Genomic DNA, 18,988 nt, shown 5'->3' with positions numbered 1-18,988 from the left:
TATCCGGCCGCCAAAAGAACGCGCAGTGCGACTAAAAGAATGAAATACGGCGACGGGCTGGCGATGCGGAAAAGTGAATCAAGACGAGGAATTTAGTCGGGAGGAAGAAAAAGGGCGTCGTCGCGGGCGAGGCTGTGCGCCTATGCCTCGTCGTGGAAATAAATGGCATATCCGAGGTTCGGCATCTCCTTTGGGCGACGGGTGGCTCCACTTTTGTACTGGCGCGACGACGCGGCATTGGACGGCTTCGGAGCCGTCAACGAATGAGGGGTGCACGACTCTTGTCCCTGACGATGTACCTTGTACCGCTATCCTGTCGTGTAAGTGCAAGCCCCCGAGCTTTGGATGGGAAACATCCGCTCGTACCGGCATATCCGATCCGAGTCCGGCAGCTCTTGCAAGTCCAACAGAGGAGGCAGACGTCGTCCAATCATATTCCGCTTGAGCGACACCAAAAGGTAACACGGCTACGTGGTCTACAACCCGTCCTCCTCGCCCGCCAGCATCTCTGCGTAATCATCCACCGACGCAAACATCGGCAGCGACTTGAGCATCTTCCGCCGCGACTTCTTCTTGTCCTTTGCCTCGTCCTTTGCCTCATCCTCGCTCTCGTCCTCCGCTGCCGCGACGAGCCCGTCGGAGTCCGCCTCCTCGTCCTCAGAGCCTTCCAGCATGTCCTCGTCGCCATCCTCCATATCGCTGTCCAGGGACAGAGCTGGCGAGTCGTCGTCCGATGAAGCCATGTCGAGCTCGTCCAGGTCATCGAACCCGGCGTCGGACCCATCATCGCCACCATCGGGCTGCGCCGATACCAGAGCTTCCCAAATCTCGTCCTCGTCATTCTCCTCGTCACCCTCACCCGACGTCTCCTTCTTGGCCTTCTCCTTGGGCTCCTTGGCCATGTGCTGGAAGTACTCGTGGAAGAAGACGTCCTCGGCAGCCACATCCTGAACGTTCTTGTTCCAGAAGGCGGCCGAGTTGACGGGCGCGGACGTGGCACCGGCACCCCTGCTCCCCAGCCAGATGTCGCCGAGGTCCTTGGTCGCACGTAGCGGTTGCATGATGGAGGCGCCACGTGCGGAATCTGTAGACTTGGGATTCCTGTACACAAACTTGTCCAGGAACCGGATCAGGGAATGGCTCTCCATGTCCGGCTTCGGCATCTTCCTCGTCTTGTCCAGCAAAGCAGCCGCAAAAACGCTCACCGACGGGTGGAAGTGCGTCTGAACGGGGATCTGGGGTCCAAAGTTAGCCATTAATCCACAGAACGAAGGCGTCCGCGAGCTTACCATTTCCCACAAGCAACTTCGGTGGGCATTGCTATGCTCCGGGTCGCGCTTGCGTCCGTCGTACAGTGGCTGGTCCTTGGCGTCATCGTCGTCAAACACGGACGTCTCGGGGTCCTCCACCAGCGTTGACAAGTCGGGGAATGTCTGCCGGAGTTGTGAGATGACGTATAGCAGGCCACACACAAACGGCGGCTGGTGCATTCCTGTGATCTGGAGCATCCTCTTCGCAAAGGCCTTGACTCGCCGGACATCGACGTCATTCTTTAATGCGCGGAGCAGCAGGTTCAGGTAAAGAGATTGCTTGGACGAGGTCACCAGCCGAGGGTCCAGCAGAGACTCGTAGAGGGTCCGGTAGAAGCGGTCTGTGGCCAGGTTCCTCGCTGACGACAGGTGCTGAATCAGGAGCAGGGCCTGGATGCCAGTGTTGAAGTTTGCTGAGTGCGCAATCGTGAATAGCGTGTTCAGATGGTTCTCCATGCTACTCACAGTTAGCTTGGCTATCCCAGGCAATGATGCCGGGTATGGGAACACTCACATCGCATCGTTGGCCCCAACAAACGGCGCAGCTCGGTTGACGCCAGTCAAGACGGCAGACACCAGCTTGTCAGCGGCCTCGGTCTCAGGCACCGAAGGCTTCTCGGACCCCGGCTTGCCCTGTTTGACTGGCGGCTTGCCCTTGGGCTTTCCATTCGGCTTCCCGCCCTGAATCTTAGCCTCTTTCCGGTTGTCCTGGTTGCTCTGTGCGCCAATGCCGAGGCTGCCGGTTTTTAGAAGCGTAACAAAGATGTCAAAATAGATGCGGACCAGCGACTCGGCAACTTCAGGCTCCTTGTTGCTGAGAATTGTTTGGTTAAGGGTGTTGATGGCATAATACTTGGATCGTGTGTCTTGTGAGGGGTGAAGGAGAATGTCCTGTTCAATGGAACGAATGATGATGGGCTTCATCCCCGGGTGCGAAACCTGGAGCTGCAGGAGAAGATACGAGGCCCGAGAAGCAATCTTGCGGTCTCTGTCGCCCAGCTTGTTGACGAGCAGCGTCAAAAGGTTCGACTCTTGCTCTGGCTTCTCCTTGAGGAGGCCATAGACAAAGTCGACGGCCTTCATGCGCGAGTACTCAATCTCGTCCGAGCACCAGACCTCCAGAAGTTGGATGATTTTGAAGTATGTCGCCTTGAGCCAGTCCTCGTACGCCCAAGCAATCAGGTGGGCTTCCGTAACCTTTCCGGGTAGCCTCTGGCTTGGATCCCACGACTTGATCGAGTTCCGCTGAAGGGCGCCAAGTAAGCCGGGCTGGCTCTGGAAGGTTTTGAGACGGCGGTCAGATGGTAGAAGCGTGCCCGGCCCGAGAAGATCGACCAGTGCACCAATGGCGCCGATGGCCTGCGCGCGACTCTTCTTGGAGGCCAGATTCATGAGGGCATCGAAGGCGCGGATGTTGTGGACGGGCGACTCTTGGATTGCCAGCGTCAGAGCCGAGACCTTGTCGGTAAGGGTACCAGAAGACATGATGGTCGACAAGAACTTGTGTGACGAGGACGCAAAGACGCTTCCACGGTACTTGGCGGCATCTTGCTCCAGGAGCGACTTGGCGTACTGCTTGAGGGATTCGACGGCGGACATGAAGGAGCCGAGCTGGTCGGTCGTGGGGCCAGGCAGGCTGCGCAGACCAGCCGAGTGCCAATCCGCGAGGGGCTCAAATGTCTATTTTACTACTTGTTAGTCGTCAGAGGTGTCCTTCCGGGGTGCGCATGCACATACCATGCCGCCTGGTTTGCGGGGAGCGACGTCCTCATCGGCGTCATCCTCGTCCTCGTCGTCCTCTTCCTCATCAACATCCTCCTCGTCTTCTTCCTCCTCCTCGTCGGGCCCGTCGTCCGCGTCGCTCGCCTCCTCGGGCACTATGGCAGCGAAGCCGAGTTCCTTGGATAGGGCGGCCAGCTCCTCCTTCAGTGCCTTGTCAATAGGCTTCTTGGAGTCCTGAGCATACGTCTCATCGTCTGAGTCGACTCCGTTGATGAGCTCGAGGTCCGACTCGTCGCCGCCCAGGGCCTTGATCTCGGCCAGCAGGGCCGCCTGATCATCGCTGGCGCCTTTCGCGTCCCGGGGCGGCGCATCCGTCGAGGCGCGCTGCCGCTTGGGGTGCTGCTTGTCCGAGGCGGCGGTAGGCGGCTGCTTGCGCTTGTGGTCGCCGCCGCCGAGGCTCTTGTCGATGCGGGAGGTGAGCTGCGCGAGCGCGTCCTGGTTGAAGCTCTGCTGGCCCTCTTTGGGCGGGCGCTGCCCTTTGCCCTTCTTGGATGGCTTGGGCATTGCGATGTCGAGAGAGCTGCTGCGGTGCGAGGACGGTGTCTCGGCGGGCGACTTTTGCAGCAGCGAATCGGTCGTCTCTGAACTTTTTTTCGAAGAATTGAAAGGGTCTATCTTATCGGTCCCCACTCCGCTGCAGGTGGTGCTCAGGTGTGGGTCTGGCGGGTTCCAGTTCACTGTTGTTGGTGCCCCATAATACCTGCTGGTACCAACTACCAACCGCAACCGCAACACCAACACTAGCATCGACGACAACATCTGGCATCGTCGTCAAACGCACAGCACCTTGGAATACGGTACCGTTTTGATTAGGCCTTGTCGAAGGACAGCACTGCGCGGGGCTCTCTCAATGACGCTGCAATTATGATACCCTCCAGGACGGCGCGGCTCAGGGCCTGCGTCTTCGTGAGAGCCTACCCACCCGCCATCATCGCTCGGGCTTTCTCACAATCATCCGTCAACTGCGGTGCCCACCCGAGGTCAACTCTGTCCAGACTATGGGTTCCCACGGGAGGCGTCTCTGCCACCGAAGGCGAATGTGAGATTCAAGTCTCTGCTCGGGGGATCCGGGGCTGACGATCGACCTAGCGGGTCACGGAAAACTCGTCCGTGCCGGGTTCCTGCGCCAGGTCAGTCAAGGCTGCTGTCCTCTCAGGGGACTCTCTCAATTCTAACTATTCTCCTTAGTCTCAATCGGGCATCTTTCAGTTACTGCCACTTGGCCTACGCGTACAGCAGAAGATTGAGGGCTTGCTGGACAAGCACATGCAGTCTATAGGTGAGCGCGCTCCGTCCGCGGGGAGGCTCGTCCACATTGACCTAACCATCATCCCAGGTGCTTCGCGCCTTTCTCTTTCAACAATCTCCTCAGAAGAACTATGGAGGAAAAGTGGTCGCCTGGAGAAAGCCTCGTCTGAGGTTTGTAGCGTCCCTCTCAACAAGTGAACACTCACTGACTTGCTCTCAAAGCTATTCCGCCTCCAGGACCGGAAAGAAACGCCAATCATACTTTCCCCAACTCATGAGGAAGAAATCACCACTCTAGTTGCTAGCACGCTCAAATCCTACAAGGACCTGCCGCTGCGGCTGTACCAGACGAGTGGGTGGCTCTCGAGCCTACCAGTCATGACCTTGCTGACCAGTTTGTGTTAGCCCGCAAGTATCGCGACGAGATGCGCCCTCGCCACGGGCTGCTGCGCTCTCGCGAATTCGTCATGAAGGACCTGTACACTTTCGACACGTCTGTTGAATCGGCCATTGAGACGTACCGAGAAGTGTCCGGCGCGTACCGTGCCTTCTTTGCCGACTTGAAGCTTCCAGTCTTCATTGCGGAAGCAAGTTCAGGAGACATGGGCGGCGACTACAGCCACGAGTACCACTTGGCCAATTCCATAGGAGAGGACACTGTCGCCACGTGCAACAGCTGTGGCTACGTTGCCAACGACGAGGTTGCGAAGGCGCTACCGCCCTCGACAGATAAACTAGGCGCACCAGTCGCTGTCGCAGACTTTCGGGTGTGGCGTGGCATCACTAAAGACCGCCGAACGATAGTCAATGCTTGGTATCCAGCGCTGGGAAGCGGGTCCGCCGAGGCCGACATCAATATCCATGCAGTCAAAGAGGCCGTTCCGGAGCTGGATGCGAGCATTAGTGACGCTGTGCGGTTACTCGGTGATGGGACTGAGGCTGACAGCGGGCCGGCCGCCACGCAGCTTCGTGTGCTGAACGTCGTCGATGCGAGACTCGCGCACAGCTTTTCAAACCTACAACCAGAACTGCCATGCGTTCCAACCGAGCTGAGCAACCGGTCGCTCGATCACTCGTCTATCCTACGATCACCGTCAGGAGAGACTCTCAACCTCCTACGCCTCGCAGACGGGGACGGGTGCTCCAACTGCAAGACCGGAACGCTCCAGGTCCACCGTGCTCTGGAACTCGGCCACACCTTTTATCTGGGCACACGGTACTCAGAGCCTCTAGAGCTGCATGTGGCGCTCCCCAATACTAAGGGAGGGCCCGCCCCTGTTCAGATGGGCTGCTACGGCATTGGCGTCTCTCGCATATTCGGCGCTGTGGCGGAGCACAAGGCCGACGAGCGAGGCCTCAACTGGCCGCGCGCCATCGCGCCCTTCGAGGTCGTCGTCATCCCGACGTCCGGCATGACGGACGAGACGCTGGCCTTTTACGACTTGCTGGCGCCTGGCTTCGACGTGATCCTCGACGACCGCAAGGAGACGTTTGGCTGGAAGATGCAGGACGCCGATCTGATAGGGTACCCTGTCACGGTTGTCCTGGGCAAGCCTTGGAGGGAACGGGGCGTCTGCGAGGTGCAGTGCCGGAGCCTGGGCGTCAAGGAGAACGTGGCTGCTGAAGACGTGCCGGGATATCTCGCGGAATTGCTGGATAAGCTGTAATTAATGGTAGACATGCCTGTCACAGATCCTCGATAGAGGGTGGGTTGATGTATTATTTGAGGCTGCATTTGCAGCGATCCCAACTGTATATTACATGATGTAGTATTAGCATATTTAATACTAGAATCAACTCTGCCGTGCATAATTCATGTCCTGTTCAGGCCTGCTCTGCTTTGTTTGTCCCGTGTTGTCTGAGACGGGAGGTTTGGTTGGCGCCTGGGATGTGACGTCTGCCAGAATTTCCCACCCCACCACCACCACCGCCAATTTACTGTCTCCCGCCGTGGGGCAACCAATCCATCACGGCTTCACTCCCTCTCCTCCTCTCCTGTCGCGACCGCTCCCCCCAATCCCGCCGACATCGCCCACCATGGCCGGTGCCCGCGAGACGAGTACGTTTCGCTCCCAGCCCCCTCGGCGCTACTCATCCTCCGTGGCCCCGCGCGCGCGCCGCCGCCAGCGAGCTAGCTAGCTAACGAATTCGCGCCCGCAACAGTCAACCTCGACACCCTCGAGCCGCAGCAGCTCGCGCAGGTCAAGAAGCAGCTCGACGAGGAGCTCGAGCACCTCACCTCGTCCTTTGCGCAGCTCCACGGCGCGCAGAACAAGTTCAGGGACTGCCTGCGCTGCGTCAACAGCCGCTCCGCCGCCACCGCTGGTGCGTTCCTCGCCCTCGCCCTCGTCCTCATCCCTGTCGTCCTCGTTCGCTCTATTCGACACCCGCTCGCCCGCCGCTGCCTCTTCATTCCTTCTCTACTTCCCAACAAACTTGCGCTGCCCCGCGCTGCCACATACTACGAAGCTCCAGCGCATCGTCGCTCGGCGGCAGACATGCCCCTCTTGAAGCTACATAGGGGAACTCTCTCGGCTAACGGAAACCCGCACATGCAGCGCAAAACTCGGTCCTCGTTCCCCTGACCAACTCCCTCTACGTCCGCGGCGAGCTCACAGATACTGAGAGCGTGCTGGTAGACGTCGGCACGGGCTTTCTCGTCGAAAAGGTACACTGGCCCCTTGAATGCTGAGGCTCCGATCAGCTAGACACATGGGCTGACGCCGCTTCCAGAAATTGAAGTCGGCCGAGCAGTTCTACGACAGCAAGGTGCAGGAGCTCGGAAACAATCTCAAGGAGCTCGAGGCGATTGTATCACAGAAGCAGGCCAACGTGAGGGCCGTGGAGGAAGGTAGGGAGCTACTCCTGCCGTGTGTCTGCTCTGACCGCTTCCGTAACTAACTCGACACAGTATTACGACAAAAGCTCATGGCTGCTCAGGGATCGCAGGCTTAGATGGCTGGGCCATGGCTGAAAAAATCGATAGAGCACGACATACGCAGCGATAATAAAAGTCAAATTCATAGCCGGCATCTCCTCGGCCAAGTACAGCTCGCGTGAGCTTCATTATTTTGACGCATTTTGGGCGCGGAAACCCGCGCGTGACTTGAAGTCGACATCGTCCAATGCCGCCTGAATCTCCACAATGTACTCGAGAAACGCCGTGAAGCGCTCCTCCAGACTCTGGTCAATTCCCGGCCAGATTCTCTCCAGCTTCGGGCCCCAATCCTTCCGCCTTTCACCTGGGCTGACATTGTTGATGGCCTCATCCCATCCTCGGCAGTAGAACTCGAGCCCCCACCATGTGTCCGCTTCGGAGACCGTCTTCATTCCTTGCCACTGCTGCGTTATGCTGACCTCGATGACGAATGGAGTGTTCCTGAAAGGCACTATGATGGAGGTTTTGAGGGTGGTCCTGTCGATCTGACCACCTGCCGACTGGCCATTCAAGAGCCGTGGTGGACAAAGGGAGTGTCCGTCGCCCTTATCAGCCTTATTAGGTATCAGTACGATGCTCTGCATCAGCTTCAGGAGATCGTCTGGAACGACGGCCTGGTACCCTAGCGAATCGACCTGGAAGTTCCAGTCTAGGGGCCTAGGCCGCGTTAGGTTCCGAGTCACGGCAAATGTTCGAGGAGAACTTACATGTCAGGCGCTGCCACTGTCCAGTTGAGACGCGGCCAGGCCTCAGGCTTGGCGAGGGTAGGAATCGAAAGCTGTTCCTTGTCTTTGGTCGGCAGCTTGGCGTCTGCCACCAGCTCGTGATCGCCAAGTCCAAGCGCAACAGTGCAGCGCCCGGAGACTGCGTGTTCTTTTGGGTAATGCAGTCCGACAATCGGGTCGAGTATCTTATGCAAAACCTTTGCTGCGTGCGCAACAGCCGGCATGCGAGTGTGTAGGCTGGCGCCGCCGCGGTTCGAGTATTGCGGAATCATCTCGGCAAAGTTGGCATACGACATGTCTCTGCCAAGCCCCTTCTTTCTGGTCCGCACTTGTAGGTGTCCAAAGTTGACTCGCATTCGGAGGTCCGTTGTCAAAAGTCTGAGGATGTCTGCCGACGGCAAGAGGCTGGTGCGCAGCCGGTCGACAAGGTCCAGCGCGGTTGTTAGGACGGAGCGAGGTGTATTGCTGAGAGCCTTCACTATCGGACGACAATTCAATTCGACGTTGACAATGGCGCTGTCTTGGTCCCTGCTAGGCTTCTGTGCCAAGAAGCGTATCGTCAGAGCCTCACTGGACAGCCTCATGTCGTGGAGGGCCCAGTTCAATTCTTTCACGGCCTCTTGCAGCTGACGCATATCACGACCGCGAATGTCGAATATGTTGGGCTGTGAGCGGGTAATCCACACTTTGTACTTGAGGCGGATGTCGTTGAGCGCATCCGGGTCTTCTAGGCCCTGTGGCAGCATGTCGTTTCCCGGGATGACCAGACTTGCCTATGTTGGCCCGTGTCAGCCAGTCGAGAGGGCTTGTTATCAGATCAGTTGCCGGCCGGGCCTACTCACATGAATTATGGAGGGGTCTTCGGGCGCATGGCCAAGATACTCCTGGTTCGCAAGAGCCACGCTGGCCTGTCGTTGACTATCCACTTCTGCTTTGGCAGTCTTCATTCTGTCGGATTTCGCAAAGCCGCCCGTGTTTGTCTCAACCGACAGAGATGTCGTCCGCGAGGACGTTTGACGACTGCGACGACCCTGGTTTTTCGAGGGCCCCGACGAGGCATTTTGGCGTCTTCTCATGGTGCTGCTGGAACGCTTGGTCTGGCGATACTCGTCCGGTTGTGTATCTGTTCAGTTTTCGGGCTTTCGGGGTAATGTGTAGGACGAAGAGTGGCGTACTTTCTTGGACGTGAATGTGATGTCGGGCGAACAAGAGGATGTCAGAGAGGAAAATGTTGCGGGAATGGGGAAGAATCGGAGCTGTGGCCAGGTAAGAGGCGAAAGGAAGGCGGCCACCTGCCGTCGTTTGCAAGAGGAAGCTTGCCGGTATTGCCTGTACGCGCGGGTCCACCCCAGGCCAGGTGACGAACGCGACCGCCTATTGTGTGCAGTTTTCCGTGTTTGCAAACTGTAATAGCTTAGATTGACTATGCTGCCTGTATGGGGAGGCCTAGGAAGACCACCTCGGGGCTCGGGTGTTGAACTCGATCTCGCGTGGCGCTGAGAAGCCGATCGAGGTTGAGGAGACAAACCAACCGGCAGACTCACACCGCGCTGATTCACTCTGCCTTTGGATGCGCTTCGGCAGCCAACTCTACATGCCTACGCAGCCGCCCATTCACAGCACGCTGTCAACATCAGATGAATGGAAAGGCCAGCTGCTGCTCGACCAAGGCGTATGTCGCTCGATTCCCCTACGGAGCGGCATTCAAGCCGAGGGACCAGCGCCGACACAGCGGGATTCGTGTGTGATCCATGCCTCATGCTGCCTGTCTGGCGTTCTCATGGGTTTCGGATTGCAGAGCATCCACTTCGTTGGTACTTCCAATGGAGAGCATCGTTCGCTCTTCACACGCGCCGACAGGAAGGTACTAAGTCGAGGTAGTTGGTGGCAGTTACAGTTCACCTCAGCGTGCGCATGGGCAGTCCACCAGGTAAATTTGGCTTAGTCATTGCTCAGCGCCAATCAGCCCGCGCTCACCACGCCTCAATCCAACGCGTCTCCCTCGACGCGTAAAGTGCTTCTGCAGCATTGGACGACCTCACACCACAGCCAAGGACGTCACAATGACCCCCCAAAGCCTCACAGAGCGAGCTGCCGAGCCTCAGCGACGAACCAGACGGCCCCCTCCTGGCGTCGCACGCGACGACTCCGACGACGAGCTCGGCATCGACGACCTGCCCTGGGAATGGATCTACAACGTTGAGGCGCCGGGGCGCGAAGGCGACGATGCGCAAAGCGAGCGCAAGAGAAGAAAGGTCTCGGGGAACAAGATTGTCGGCGCCCGCATGGGCACCTTTGAGTGCCTGGTTGGCGACACGGTGCTCCTCAAAGCGGACGGGTCCAATGAGGCCTGGGTCGCCATCGTCTGCGAGTTCATCGAGGACGATGGCGAGGGCGAAAAGGCGGCCAACTTTATGTGGTTCTCGACCGAGAAGGAGATTCGCAACAGGAACAAGAAGCGCAATGACTTTCAATGGGTGAGCACACTTCTTCTCAAAGCCTCCACGTCTCGCATTTCATGAGAATGCTAACGCATGTTGCAGAACGAGCTGTACCTCTCGCCCTCGTGGGACGTAAATCCCCTCGCTTCCATCAATGGCAAGGCAACAGTAACATCCCTCGAAAGGTTCCTCGACAAGTTCCCCTCGGGCAAGATCCCGCGGCACTACCCCGAGTTTGGTAAGACCTTCATCTGTCGCCGGGGCTGCAACACCCGGACCGCAACCTACACGGACGAGTTCGTCTGGGAGGAGGTATACACGGGCGGTGACGATATATTCGCCCTGATTGAGCGCGTAGAAAAGGGCACCAAGGCGGTTCGCGGCAAGAGGAAGGCGCGCAGTCAATCGCCCGAGGAGACTGCGTATGTGCCGCCGCAGACACCGACCAAGTCGGCCGCGAGAGCGGCGACGACGCCACAGTCAAAGCGAGGTCCTGGCTCGCAAAAACGGTAAGAGGGCGAAACATGAGTAGAGATGTACCGACCGGAGCTGACGTTCACCTAGGGGCACCGGGAAGAAACTCGAATTCACCCCGCTGGCAATGCGGAAGCTGTCTCCTAGCGAAGTTCAGTCATCACCCTTCCAGGTCGCCCGCTCTCGCCTCCACGTCTCATCCGTGCCAACCAGTCTCCCCTGTCGCGAAGGCGAGTTCTCGCTCGTCTACTCACACCTGGAAGCCTCCATCACGGACGGCACCGGCAACTGCATCTACATATCCGGGACGCCGGGCACGGGCAAGACGGCCACTGTTCGCGAAGTCATCGCGCGGCTTGAGGACGCCGTGGGTGCCGACGAGCTCGACGACTTTATCTTTGTCGAGATCAACGGCATGAAAATCACAGACCCCCACCAGTCGTATACCCTGCTGTGGGAAGCGCTCAAGGGCCAGCGTGCTAGTCCCTCGCAGGCCTTGGACGGGCTGGAGCGGGAGTTTAACAACCCAAGCCCGCGACGCACTCCCTGTGTCGTCCTCATGGACGAACTCGATCAGCTGGTTACCAAGAACCAGGCAGTCATGTACAACTTTTTCAACTGGCCCACGCTGCGGCACAGTCGCCTGATTGTGCTCGCCGTCGCCAACACCATGGATCTCCCCGAGCGGACATTGAGCAACAAGATCAGCAGTCGGCTAGGTAAGTTTTTATTCGTGGTTTATCCATCCATTCCCAATCGCCATGTCCCTGGCTCTATACAATGTGTTGGAGCTAATCGGCCGTCTAGGTCTCACCCGCATTACCTTCCCAGGTTACACACATGATCAGCTCATGAGAATTATACAATCGCGGCTGGAAGGTGTCCCCGGCAACATTGTCGACCCGGATGCCATTCAGTTTGCGAGTCGCAAGGTCGCTGCCGTGAGCGGAGACGCCCGGAGAGCCCTCGACATCTGCCGACGCGCGGTCGAGCTCGCAGAAGGCGACGTGCAAGGCGACCCCACGACGCCGAGCAAGTCCGGGGGGCACGACGCGTCTCGCCGCGGCCGTGTCACCATTGCCACCATAAAAAAAGCCATCAATGAGGCCACCTCCAATCCCGTCCAGCAGCACCTCCGCGGCCTGCCGCTGACCTCTAAGCTATTGATGGCAGCGCTGCTGATGAGGATCCGGAGGACGGGCCTCGTGGAGACGACTTTCGGCGAGACCCTAGACGAGCTCCAGAGGGCCACTGTCCACTCCTCACCAACAAACCCGGGCATGGCTCTCATCTTGAGTAGCGGCCTCAAGGGCACCCCGGCGAGCGGCCACCGCGTCGTCACAAGGCCCAGCTATGTGCACACGGCGGCGCTAGACCTGGTGGCGGCGGGCCTGATCAACCTGGAGGCTCACCGTGCAGAGCGCTCGAGTAAGCTGCGCCTGGCGATTGCCGACGACGAGGTCAAGATGGCGCTGCGCGACGACGGCGAACTCATGGCCATGGGGATAATGGTGTGATAATCCAAGCAGTAGTTTAGGGTATCAAGCCGCAATACATAGTCTTTGGGCGCCAGTCTAACCGACGCCAATGTGTGAAAAGGACGCATTCATCCCTCAGTACTTGCGCCGCGCCAGTGTCGGCGTCCACTGGAGCGGATGCGTCTCTTGCGATGCCTTTTCGTCCGGCTTCCAGATTTTGACTAGGTGGTGTTAGTGACTGAAAAGAGCTATGCAAGGACACCGACGGGCACACTTACTGGTCTTGTCGGCCTCGCCGCAAATTAGACGCAGCCCTGACCGGTCAAAGGTCGAGCTCATGATGCCGGCTTCGGCGTCCAGGGAGCCGGGCTGGGCAGTCGTGTCGAGTGCCTGGAAGCGGTGGCCGGACTTCCAGTCCCAGAAGCTCATGGAGCCGTTGTCGCCTAGTGCCAAGCGCTGTTAGTCCTCAAACGCAATACGGCAGTTGGGTGAGTGAGGGGATGAACGAGTGCTCACCTCCTGAGAAAAAGACGTTGTTCTGGTTCACGCTCAGAGTGTTGATGATGGCGTTTTGGCCCTCAAAGTTCTGCATGAAGGCGCCCTCGGGGCACTTCCATTGCTTAATGCTGCCAGTGCTGCCGCTGGCAAACGTGAACTCGGTGGGGTGGACGGCGAGGGCGCGGACGCCCTTCTTGTGGTGGGTGAGGACGCCCATGGTCTTGCCGGCGGCCAGGTCCCACAGGCGGACGGTGCTGTCGAGGGAGCCCGTGATGACCTGAGGGTCAGCCTCCTGGCACTTGACGTCGGCGACGGTCTGGGTGTGGCCGCTGAGGACGTGAATGTTGCTGCGGGTGCGCATGTCCCAGACGCGGGCGACGCCGTCGCGGCCGCCCGTGACGAGGACGTCGAGGGTCGGGTGCAGGGCGAGGGTATAGACGCCGCTGAGGTGGCCGTGGTAGTGGCGGATGACCTTGTTGGTCTCGAGGTCCCAGCACTTGACCATCTTGTCCTCGCCGCACGAGAAGAGGTAGGGGTGGCGCGGGGAGACGGCGAGGCCGCGGACGGTGCTGATGTGGCCGGTGAGCGTCAGGCGCAGCGACCCGGACGCCAGGTCCCAGATCTTGATGGTCCGGTCGCCGGCGCCGCTGGCGAACCACTTGTTGCCGGGCTCGACGGCCAGGGCGCGCACCCAGCCGAGGTGGCCTGAGATGACGCGCATGAGCTTCCACGGCGGGTGCCACTCGGGCTTGACGTGCTGGTACTGCTGCTGCGCCGAGCCCCGCGTCGCCAGGCTCATGTTGTTGTTTGCGTTGTTGCTGCCGTTGGCAGCAGCGGCCGCATCGGGCGCCGATGTCGACGGGGAGGATGACGGTCCCTCGAGCAGCTTCTGCGGCCTCGCCGCCGCCGCGACGGGCCCGCTGCTGCCAGGCTTTGTCGTCCGGACCACGGCCTTGCTGCTCCCGGGCTTCTTGGCGGGCTGGCGCGCGGCGAGGGACGCAGGCAGGGTCTGCACGTCGGCGTACTCGGCGAGGCGACGGCGCCTCATGACGGGGTCCTCGAACGCGTCCTCGGCCGTCTTCAGACGCTTGCTGCTCGGCTGTTGCTGCTCCTCTGCGGCGGCGGCGCGGGCGGCGTGGCCGTAGAAGAGTCGAGAGGCGGTCGCATTCTGGGACGCGAGCGCGCCGAGCTGCAGCGCGTCCTGCGGTGCGTGCGGCGTCTCCATGGCGCGGTGCTGGGGCGGATGCGGCGTCGTCGTGGTGAGGCAACGTTTGGGATGCCTTGATGGATGGGAAAAGTCGAATTGGCTGCCCCGGATTGAGAGATGTCAAGGCTGGAGCGCAGCCGCGCGCGTGTGGTGGCGCTAGGTGGATGTGGGGGGAATGGTAGTGCACCGAGTAACCTGGAACTCAGTCGGGCGCCACAGGAGGCTTCCAAGGTTGTAGCGAAGCGGGACAGCTACAGAGCTCCAGCCCAGGTCCAACCTGGCCGTAGCTCCCGGCCTACCCTACAAGACAAGATATTCACCCAAAACACCACTTCACTCATCTCATCTTCACTCACTTCTCCTTTTCGCGCACTTGCCGCGTGGTCAGCTTGTGATCTAGTCCGCTCTGATCAATCTAGCCTCGACCCCTTGCCCCTTCGCAGTCATCATGGACGAGGAACCCGACCGCTTCCCACTGCACACGGCAGCTCGTCTAGGACAGGGTACGCAACCGTCAAGGCTCAGTCCTCGAAACAGAGTCATCTTTCTGACGCGGTCGCAGTGTCGAGGGCCGAAGCGCTGCTCAAGGCATGGCACCCACGCCCTTGGCACGAGGTGTATACCTTAGACTCAAGCTGACCAGCTACCCGTCGTCGCCCAGAACGACCCCAAGCTCGCCAAGAAGCAAGATGACGATGGGCGGTACGCCGTCCACTGGGCCGCGTCGTCCAACAGCTTCCAGATTATGCTCATGCTCGCCGAACTGCCCGGGTTTGATCCCGATGTCCAGGTGCGTATTGCCACCCGCGTCGCCACCTCTGGAGAAGAGCTCTCTACAGCGGCGGCAAGATGAGAAGACAGAGGCAGAGGCGCTGACAGGCACGTGTTGGACGGCTGGACAGGACGGCAGCGGATGGACGGCTCTCATGATTGCCGCGAGCGTGGCGGATAGTGAGCCCATCCTCACGCTGCTGCTGCAACGGGGCGCAGACGTGAACGAGAAGAGTGAGTCTCCGTCATGGGTCATCCCCCATCCGTACTCCAGGTCTCGCATCACTTGAACACGCGGATGCTAACGCGGGTACCGTATAGATGGCAGCGGACAGGTCAGCACACAACCTCCATTTCCTTCATGAACCCTCCCTTCGCGTGCTTGCCCCCTCCTTCTCTCTCTCATGGCAGCTAAAACGAACCACCACGCTCACACTCGCCCGGCACGGCTACCCTCCGCCAGACCGCCCTCCACTTCGTCGCCTCAAAGAAGAACATGGACGTCGCGCGCCTCCTCCTCGCGGCCAAGCCTCCGGCCTCGACGCGCGTCCGCGACCGCCGCGGCCAGTACCCCATCCACCGCGCCGCCGCCGTCGGCTCCGTGCCCATGACGACGCTGCTGCTCCGGAACCGCAGCCCCCTCAACCCCACCGACGGCGAGGGCTTCACGCCCCTGCACCACGCCGTCGCTGAGGGACACGGTGCGTGCTGCCCCCGTCCCCTCTCGCTTTCACCCTTGCTTCCCGCCCCCCCCTCCCCCTCCTACTGCTTCCCGCGGTCATGGATAGAGCTTGGTGTGGTGTGCAAGAATACGTAGCCGACTGTATGATGAGGCTGACTGACTGACTGTCAAATTCAGGGGATGTCGCCGTAGCGCTGCTCAAGGAGGGAGCAGACTTCACCATCAGAAACAGCGCCGACGAGCTCGCGCTGGATCTGGCACCGGACAAGGAGGTACGTACGCAGCAGCACACGTGAAAAAGAACACACCAGGCGCTCAGTGTAATCGCCAACTAACCGACGGCTTCTTTTAAAACAGGTGCGCCTGTACATAATGCGTGGGGCCGAGCGCGAGGGCATCGACCTGTCTTCTCCGTCGTAACTAAGGTAGATAGACGCCGTACAATGGGCAATGCCCGCAGCCGTCTATGCATTATCGTCGTTGGTGCATGCGTCGCCGTCCTTCTGCCGCCCTCCCGCGTCCGCATCCATTCGCCTTGTGGCGTTGATCTACTTTTGCACCGTCCGCTCGACGAGCTCGCGATACATGGCCTTGACGTCCTGCACGTCGGCACGGAGCTCCTCGACGAGCTCGCTCTTCTCCCCCAGCATCTCCAGTGTGGTCTGATACCGCGAGTCGAGCTGCGTAACCTGCTCCTCCAGATGCGGCACCTTCTTCGCCGCGTCCTTGGCCTCCTCCAGCTCCTTCATGAGGCCCACCATGTCGCCGCGGGCCTCGTCTCGCTGGTTGCAGATTCTTGCCATCTCCTCCTTGGCCGCCACCTTTTCCGCCTCGAGGCGCCGGATGGCCGCGCTCATCCTCTCGACGAGCTGGACGGACGGGCCCGCGGCCACTGTCGAGACCGAGATCATGTCCTGGGCAATGTTGCGCGGCGACGACGAGGCCACCTCGTCTGCGCCGTTCTCGCGCTCCGCGGTCGGCGGCGATGGGACTTGCGGCGCGTCGGTAGGTGGTTCGAAGGGAGAAAACGGTGCCGGCGGCGGGCCGGACCCGACCGTTGAGGGCACGGCTGGCCGCAAGGGGGGCTGGCCGGATAGGCGGCGCATCGGCGACATGGCCTCGGCAGGGCTGTCTGGGTTGCTTCCTGAGGTCGGTGTCCTCCGAGGCTTCCCGGGCAAGGGCAGCCCGCCCAGGAGCTCTGAGCTGAACGTCCGCGAGACCGATAGCAAAGGCGAGTCAGGTCGGCTCTGCTGGCCCCTGTGCGTGGCACCGGCAACGTCGTCGAGCCACTGTCGGCGCTCTGCGTCGGCCCCGTCATCCTGGCTGATCTGCCGTTGCCTAGCCTTCTCGAGGTCGGCTCTGGCCTGCTCAAGTGCCTCCTGCGTCTTCTTGGACAGCGCCTTGAGTTCCGCCACCTGGTCGCGGAAAGACTCGAGTTCATGCCTCGCCGTGGTAAGTGCCGGCTGGAGATCTGCCAGTTCATCCTCCAGGCTCCTGTTTCGGCTCGCCTGTGTTCGTTGTCAGTATGGTGTCCGTGCGTGCTGTGCATTTGCCGCCCTTACCGCATCGCGAGCTTTCTTGCGCATCTCCGACTCGCGTCTCTGCGCCTCATCCCTTTCTTTCTCAAGTGTGGCCGCCTTTGCAAGCAGCGAGGACTCAATACCTTGCCAGTTTTCGCGGGCAGTCGCGTATTGAGACTGCAGGGTCTCGATCTGGCGGAACATCTTGACCTGGGCTTCGCCTCCGGACCCGGACGACGCTTCCTCTGCAGCGGTACGCATGGCCTCGAGCTTGCTCTCCATGGAACGCAGCTCGGCCTTGAGTTCCTCTTCCACCTTGCCGCTCCTTTGCGCCGCGCGCTCCAGCTTCTCGCTCCACTCTATGCCTTCTAAGCGTGCCTTGTCGCTAAGAGCCTCCTTCTCTGCCCGAAGCGCGGCGTTTGCGTCCTCCAGCTCCTTTTGTTTCGCACGCTCGGCGGCCAACGCCTTGTTGAGGGCTTCCGTGCTCGCAGCTTCGGACTGCTCTGCTTTTGTCTTGGTATCCTGTTCTAACTTCCGATACGCCTCGTCCCTTTTGGTGCGCTCCTTCTTCAACGCATCGATCTCCTTTTGCAAAGCGGCGGTGGCGCGCTTTGTCTCCTCTTGACGCTTCTCGCTGCCCTCTGCGCTGTCCAGGCGTTTGCGCAGCGACTCTGCATCGCCCATGGCCTTGTCACGGGCCTTCTTGAGGTCTTCCGTCTGCTTCTCGTGCTCCGCCATCTGCTGACGCAGCTTTCTGATGGTCATGCGGAACTTTTGCTCCGCGCTCGAGAGTTTTCCACCTTCCTCCATTAGCAGGGCGATTTTCTCGTCCTTTTCTGCTAGCTTGCGCTCCATGCTACCCGAGGGCGCCGAGCCTGCGGTTTTCTTGGCCGTGTCTGCAGCGGTCTTGGATAGATACTGTAGCTTCGCCTGCAGAGAGTCCACGCGCTCGACGTATCCTTGGATCTCCTCCTGCTGCCGTTGCTTAATCTCCTCCATGTCCTTGGCCAGATCTGAGAGGACGGCCTTTGTTATCGGCTCCTGGCTGTTTTGCTGCCGAGCCGCGTTGTTGGTGTCGCCGTTGGAGGTCGAATTGCTCGTTGCGATAGCATTGTCGGCGGGGCTCTCTTGGTCTGACGGCTGCTTGTCTTGGGCATCGACGTCGCTCGGCTGATCTTGAGGCTCGATTATCTCTGGTGGCGCGTCTGTCGACGGGGCGCCGGCCGCGGGGCTCTCGGGTCGTGGTGTGTCGGTCTGACCCTGCTGTTCCTTGTCCGTTGATGGCCGCTCCATGGACGGGCGGCTCGATGCGTCGACGGAACTGCGCGGGGACGGCGTGCCTTTGCTGTCCGTGCCGCCGGGGGGGTTCTTGCCGGCCATGGCCTTGGCCAGTCTGGCCTGTAACCGGTCATTGGTACGGTTCGTGGAGGATGATCTCGAACTGCCTGTTGTTATGCGCCGCGAAGGGGGCAGCGTAAGCCTCAAGTCATTGCTAGGCGGACGGAGGGCGGGCAATGCTCACCAGGAGTCGGCTTGGCGGGCGCGGCGAGCTGCGCGGGCTTGGGACTGCTCGCCGGGGCAGCGGCGGGCGAGGGCTTCTGCTGCGAAGAGTCGTCGGCCTCGGCGAGGATGTTGTCGAGGCGCGACTCGACGCCGGCAACGGCCTGGGACAGGAACGAGCCCCATCTCGACTGCTTCCCCGGGGCAGCCATTGCTCGCTCGCTCTGTCGTGGGCTCGCAGCGCGCGGTTGCTGCGGGCGTTGGGGGTGACGGGTCAGTCACTTCAGACTGAGGCTGAAGGACGCAGGCCTGCCGCGAAAGCAGCAAGCAATGGGCGGCGATGAGAGGGCGATGTATGGGGTGGTGAGATGGTCGTCACTCGCCCTCGACAGGGCCGCCGCGCAACGCAGTGTG

General features: G+C 60.2%; 8 protein-coding genes across 8 annotated transcripts; 4 read left to right on the top strand and 4 right to left on the bottom strand.

The window, feature by feature from the left end:
- Positions 1–476: 476 nt before the first annotated feature.
- PLICBS_006947 (uncharacterized protein) lies at positions 477–3,596 on the bottom strand (the record flags this gene model as incomplete). Its single annotated transcript, XM_018320335.2, has 4 exons — positions 477–1,235; positions 1,290–1,767; positions 1,825–2,990; positions 3,048–3,596. The coding sequence occupies 4 exons, from the start codon at positions 3,594–3,596 to the stop codon at positions 477–479; spliced, it is 2,952 nt and encodes a 983-aa protein (XP_018180232.2).
- Positions 3,597–3,956: 360 nt separating this feature from the next.
- PLICBS_006946 (uncharacterized protein) lies at positions 3,957–6,007 on the top strand (the record flags this gene model as incomplete). Its single annotated transcript, XM_018320334.2, has 6 exons — positions 3,957–4,131; positions 4,182–4,222; positions 4,281–4,371; positions 4,429–4,511; positions 4,563–4,692; positions 4,746–6,007. 6 exons carry the CDS (start codon positions 3,957–3,959, stop codon positions 6,005–6,007), a joined length of 1,782 nt encoding a protein of 593 aa, XP_018180231.1.
- A 370-nt stretch (positions 6,008–6,377) lies between these two features.
- Positions 6,378–7,295, top strand: PLICBS_006945 (subunit of tubulin prefoldin; the record flags this gene model as incomplete). The annotated part of the gene is made up of 5 exons (XM_018320333.2): positions 6,378–6,399; positions 6,504–6,665; positions 6,899–7,008; positions 7,074–7,191; positions 7,252–7,295. 5 exons carry the CDS (start codon positions 6,378–6,380, stop codon positions 7,293–7,295), a joined length of 456 nt encoding a protein of 151 aa, XP_018180230.1.
- Positions 7,296–7,406: 111 nt separating this feature from the next.
- On the bottom strand, positions 7,407–8,950 carry PLICBS_006944 (uncharacterized protein; the record flags this gene model as incomplete). Its single annotated transcript, XM_018320332.2, has 3 exons — positions 7,407–7,935; positions 7,986–8,776; positions 8,846–8,950. 3 exons carry the CDS (start codon positions 8,948–8,950, stop codon positions 7,407–7,409), a joined length of 1,425 nt encoding a protein of 474 aa, XP_018180229.2.
- Positions 8,951–10,066: 1,116 nt separating this feature from the next.
- On the top strand, positions 10,067–12,435 carry PLICBS_006943 (origin recognition complex, subunit 1; the record flags this gene model as incomplete). The annotated part of the gene is made up of 4 exons (XM_018320331.2): positions 10,067–10,480; positions 10,547–10,953; positions 11,009–11,637; positions 11,726–12,435. 4 exons carry the CDS (start codon positions 10,067–10,069, stop codon positions 12,433–12,435), a joined length of 2,160 nt encoding a protein of 719 aa, XP_018180228.2.
- Positions 12,436–12,531: 96 nt separating this feature from the next.
- On the bottom strand, positions 12,532–14,119 carry PLICBS_006942 (pre-mRNA-splicing factor prp46; the record flags this gene model as incomplete). The annotated part of the gene is made up of 3 exons (XM_018320330.2): positions 12,532–12,617; positions 12,675–12,839; positions 12,913–14,119. The coding sequence occupies 3 exons, from the start codon at positions 14,117–14,119 to the stop codon at positions 12,532–12,534; spliced, it is 1,458 nt and encodes a 485-aa protein (XP_018180227.1).
- A 430-nt stretch (positions 14,120–14,549) lies between these two features.
- On the top strand, positions 14,550–15,974 carry PLICBS_006941 (uncharacterized protein; the record flags this gene model as incomplete). The annotated part of the gene is made up of 8 exons (XM_065601091.1): positions 14,550–14,604; positions 14,664–14,716; positions 14,745–14,891; positions 15,004–15,106; positions 15,194–15,207; positions 15,336–15,573; positions 15,732–15,826; positions 15,912–15,974. The coding sequence occupies 8 exons, from the start codon at positions 14,550–14,552 to the stop codon at positions 15,972–15,974; spliced, it is 768 nt and encodes a 255-aa protein (XP_065457163.1).
- Positions 15,975–16,102: 128 nt separating this feature from the next.
- Positions 16,103–18,786, bottom strand: PLICBS_006940 (uncharacterized protein; the record flags this gene model as incomplete). The annotated part of the gene is made up of 3 exons (XM_018320328.2): positions 16,103–17,062; positions 17,117–18,519; positions 18,597–18,786. 3 exons carry the CDS (start codon positions 18,784–18,786, stop codon positions 16,103–16,105), a joined length of 2,553 nt encoding a protein of 850 aa, XP_018180225.2.
- Positions 18,787–18,988: the final 202 nt, after the last annotated feature.

Source organism: Purpureocillium lilacinum (genome assembly GCF_023168085.1).
Source record: "Purpureocillium lilacinum CBS 284.36 DNA, scaffold_5, whole genome shotgun sequence".
In the NCBI taxonomy this organism is placed as follows: Eukaryota; Fungi; Ascomycota; class Sordariomycetes; order Hypocreales; family Ophiocordycipitaceae; genus Purpureocillium; species Purpureocillium lilacinum.
The sequence above is the reverse complement of the archived record's forward strand: the minus strand, read 5'-3'. Positions and strand labels throughout refer to the sequence as shown.